The 3,497-nt window shown below is 57.8% G+C and overlaps 1 protein-coding gene across 1 annotated transcript; it reads left to right on the top strand.

Annotated features, from left to right (window-relative positions):
• The first annotated feature begins 341 nt into the window (after nt 1-341).
• Nucleotides 342-3,223, top strand: LOC132252469 (protocadherin beta-16-like). Its single transcript, XM_059733377.1, has one exon. It carries the CDS (start codon nt 554-556, stop codon nt 3,206-3,208), a length of 2,655 nt encoding a protein of 884 aa, XP_059589360.1. The 5' UTR covers nt 342-553; the 3' UTR covers nt 3,209-3,223.
• The last annotated feature ends 274 nt before the right edge of the window (nt 3,224-3,497 follow it).

The following is a 3,497-nucleotide window of genomic DNA, read 5'->3' as shown; positions in this document are numbered from 1 at the left end:
TCCCGGCATCAGACGCTGTTTCTACGGGGAGCTTGAATAATAGTAATGGAACTGTTAGATGTAAAGTTACTCCTAAAATGCATTAAAATTCTAGTCTAAGTTTAATTCTTACACTTTTCTCACTCACAATTCACATTTGTCCTCACTTATTCATGATATAACAGGGAAATAGCAATAACCCTGTCGTTTGCATCTACTTATTATAATGTCAAATATAACAAAGTAGGTTCAAACATGCATAGTTTTGTTTGGGATAAAACAGAACAGCGATGAGAATAAAGTTCTGTCGCTTGGTGGCGCTGTTGACTAATACGAGGAAAGCGTGACAAGCACTAGCTGAAGGCCCGGCTCTCCGGCAGGAAAACACTGTCTCTAGGAACCGGGAGAAGCAGAGCGGCTGTCTCGTCTCTTGCCTTTGAGAATATCACAGAAGACATCGGCACAACTCACCCTGTGGCGTCTCAAGCAAACCCTTAGCGGATCGGGCTGGTGGGATGAATCGAGACTAGCGATATTTCTTCCGGATCGACCCGCGCCGCCTCCTGCAGACACAATGGCGGACACCGGGAGCAGAACAAAGCGGAGCAGGCAAGCCGCGTCTCTCCTTCTGCTCCTGTGCGTGGGGGCGATCGGCTCGGAGACGGTGCGGTACTCGGTGCCGGAGGAAATGGAGAGCGGGTCCTTCGTGGCTAATGTGGCAAAGGATGTGGGGCTGGAGCCCAGGAGCCTGTCTGCTCGCAGGGCCCGCCTGGTGTCGGACGCCGCGAGCCGGCATTTCCAGCTGAATGGCAAGACTGGGGACTTGCTTATCAAAGAGAAACTGGACCGAGAGGAACTGTGCGGGCAGACGGAGCCCTGTCTTGTTCGCTTTGAGCTAATACTGGAGAATCCCTTGCAATCATACCGGGCCGAGGTGCGGGTTTCTGACATAAACGATCATTTTCCGGTCTTTTCGCGACCAGAATTCGTCTTCAAAATTCCCGAAACGACCCCTGCTGGGTCACGATTTCCACTGGAAAGGGCTCAAGATTTGGATGTGGGAAACAACAGCCTTCACAGCTACAGCCTTAGCTCCAATGGGCATTTCCATGTACATACGGAGGAACAGAGCGACGGCACGAGGCATGCGGAGCTAGTGCTGGACCAAGCCCTGGACCGAGAGCAACAGCCAGAGCTTAGTTTGCTACTCATTGCCCTGGACGGCGGCTCCCCGCCGAGGTCCGGCACTGCCCAAATCCGCGTCATTGTCCTCGATATCAATGACAACCTGCCCGTTTTCTCCCGGGCCACTTACAAAGCTCAGGTTCTGGAAAACAGCCCCAGAGATTACCTGGTTGTTGGTGTTTCTGCCACCGACTTGGACGAGGGAACCAACGGGGAAATCTCCTACTCCTTCAGCCAGCAAAGCATAGAAAACAGCAAAACGTTCAATATCAACGCAGTCTCGGGGGAAATTCGGCTTCTGGAAGAACTGGATTTCGAAACGAGGGAGACCTACGAGCTGTACATCCAGGCCACGGACGGCGGGGGGCTGTCGGCGCACTGCAAAGTCCTGGTGGAGGTGGTGGATGTGAACGACAACGCGCCAGAGGTGACCCTGACATCCCTCATCAGCCCCATCCCCGAGGACGCGCCCCCCGAGACGGTGGTGGCCCTGCTCAGCGTCAGGGACCGCGACTCCGGGGACAACGGGAGGGCAGCCTGCTCCATAGAGGACGCGCTGCCCTTCTCCCTGAAGGCGACGTTCCGGGACTCGTACGCGCTGGTCACGGAGCGGGCGCTGGACCGCGAGAGCGTGTCGGAGTACAACATCACGATCGTGGCGCGGGACCAGGGCGCCCCCAGCCTGTCCGCCGAGCAGAGGATCAGGGTGAGAGTGTCCGACATCAACGACAACGCGCCCGTGTTCAGCCAGGCGGCCTACACCATGCACGTGCGGGAGAACACGGCGCCCGGCACGGCCATCGGCACAGTGCGCGCCGCCGACGCGGACGCGGAGCACAACGCCCGAGTGACCTACTCGCTCGTGCCCGCCGGCGCCGGCGCCGGGGCCCTGCCCGTGCTCGCCTACGTGGCGGTGAACTCGGCCGACGGCAGCGTGTACGCGCTGCGCTCCCTGGACTACGAGCAGACGAGGCAGCTGGAGGTGGGCGTGAGAGCGACGGACGCCGGGTCCCCGGCGCTCAGCTCCGAGGCCGTGGTGCGCGTCGTGGTGCTGGACGAGAACGACAACGCGCCCTTCGTGCTGCACCCGCTGCAGAACAGCACGGCGGCGTGGAGCGAGCTGGTGCCGCGCTCGGCCGAGCCGGGCTACCTGGTGACCAAGGTGGTGGCGGTGGACGCGGACGCGGGGCAGAACGCCTGGCTGTCCTACCAGCTGCTCCGCGCCACGGAGCCGGGGCTCTTCGCCGTGGCGCTGCACAGCGGCGAAGTCAGGACGAGCCGGCCGCTGACGGAGCGCGACACGGTGAAGCACAGGCTCATTGTGCTCGTCAGGGACAGCGGGGAGTCGCCCCTGTCCTCCTCCGCCACCCTCAACATCCTGCTCGTGGACGGCTTTTCCGACGCCTACCTGCAGTCCGCTGATGCCGCCGCCGCCGCCGCCGAAGGGGCCGACACAGGCGCTTTAACCATGTACCTAACCGTCTCCCTGTGCCTCGTGTCCTTCCTCTTCCTGCTCTCCGTCGTGACATTTGTCCTGGTCAAGGTGTGCCGGAGGAGAGGGGGCGGGGAGCAGTACACCAGTGCTCCCGGCACGTTGTATGGCGACGGCAACTTGCCGAGAGACTGGGTGGATGTGTCGGGGACCGGCACCCTGTCCAGGAGTTACCGGTACGAAGTGTGCTTGAGCACGGGGTCGGGGAGCAGCGACTTCCGGTTTCTGAGGCCCCTCGTGCCCTGCCCTCCGCAGCAGGGGGGCTGCGTCGTGACGGGCTCCGGGAAGGAGCGGGATCTTCTCACCGACTCTCATGCGCCCGCCGACTTGGAAGGCGCCGATCAGGTAAGGGCTGAGTGGGCTCTTCCCCCTTTATTCTCTATGAAGAGGTCCTCATCTGTTTCGACTGGCGAATCTTCATGTGTTATCGTTTTTCTAAGTCTACTTTGTTTCGTTTATGGTGCAGTAGTTACTGATTCTTTCAAACGGGACTGTATTGATTACATTAACCATGGGCAACCAACAGATGAGATACGTAACGGAGACCGTTAATTTCTCATATAAGCAAATGAGAGATGATAGGAGCAATATCTACAGTCAGTTATTATTTAATAAGTTGTAGAATTCCTTCACGACAGCAGTCATTTGCCAAGTGTGTGCTTTAGGAGGAGTGTATAATAATAGAGATTTTTTTGGGGGGGTGGGGTGGGGGGAGGTTTAAGCACCTGATGTATTTTTACTAGTAAATGCCGTTTGTTCACACTCCTCAGCATGGGGAAGATTCTGCTTTTCCCTGTACCTTTTTCTTGGCTCACTGCTATTTTTACATCCCGATGGTTTA

Source organism: Alligator mississippiensis, chromosome 9 (assembly GCF_030867095.1).
Source record: "Alligator mississippiensis isolate rAllMis1 chromosome 9, rAllMis1, whole genome shotgun sequence".
Taxonomy (NCBI): Eukaryota; Metazoa; Chordata; order Crocodylia; family Alligatoridae; genus Alligator; species Alligator mississippiensis.
Note: the sequence above shows the minus strand (reverse complement) of the source record. Positions and strands in the feature narration are given on the sequence as shown.

Coding starts and splice junctions, on each gene's coding strand:
- LOC132252469 (XM_059733377.1), top strand. CDS start 554: ATGGCGGACACCGGGAGCAGAACAAAGCGGAGCAGGCAAGCCGCGTCT.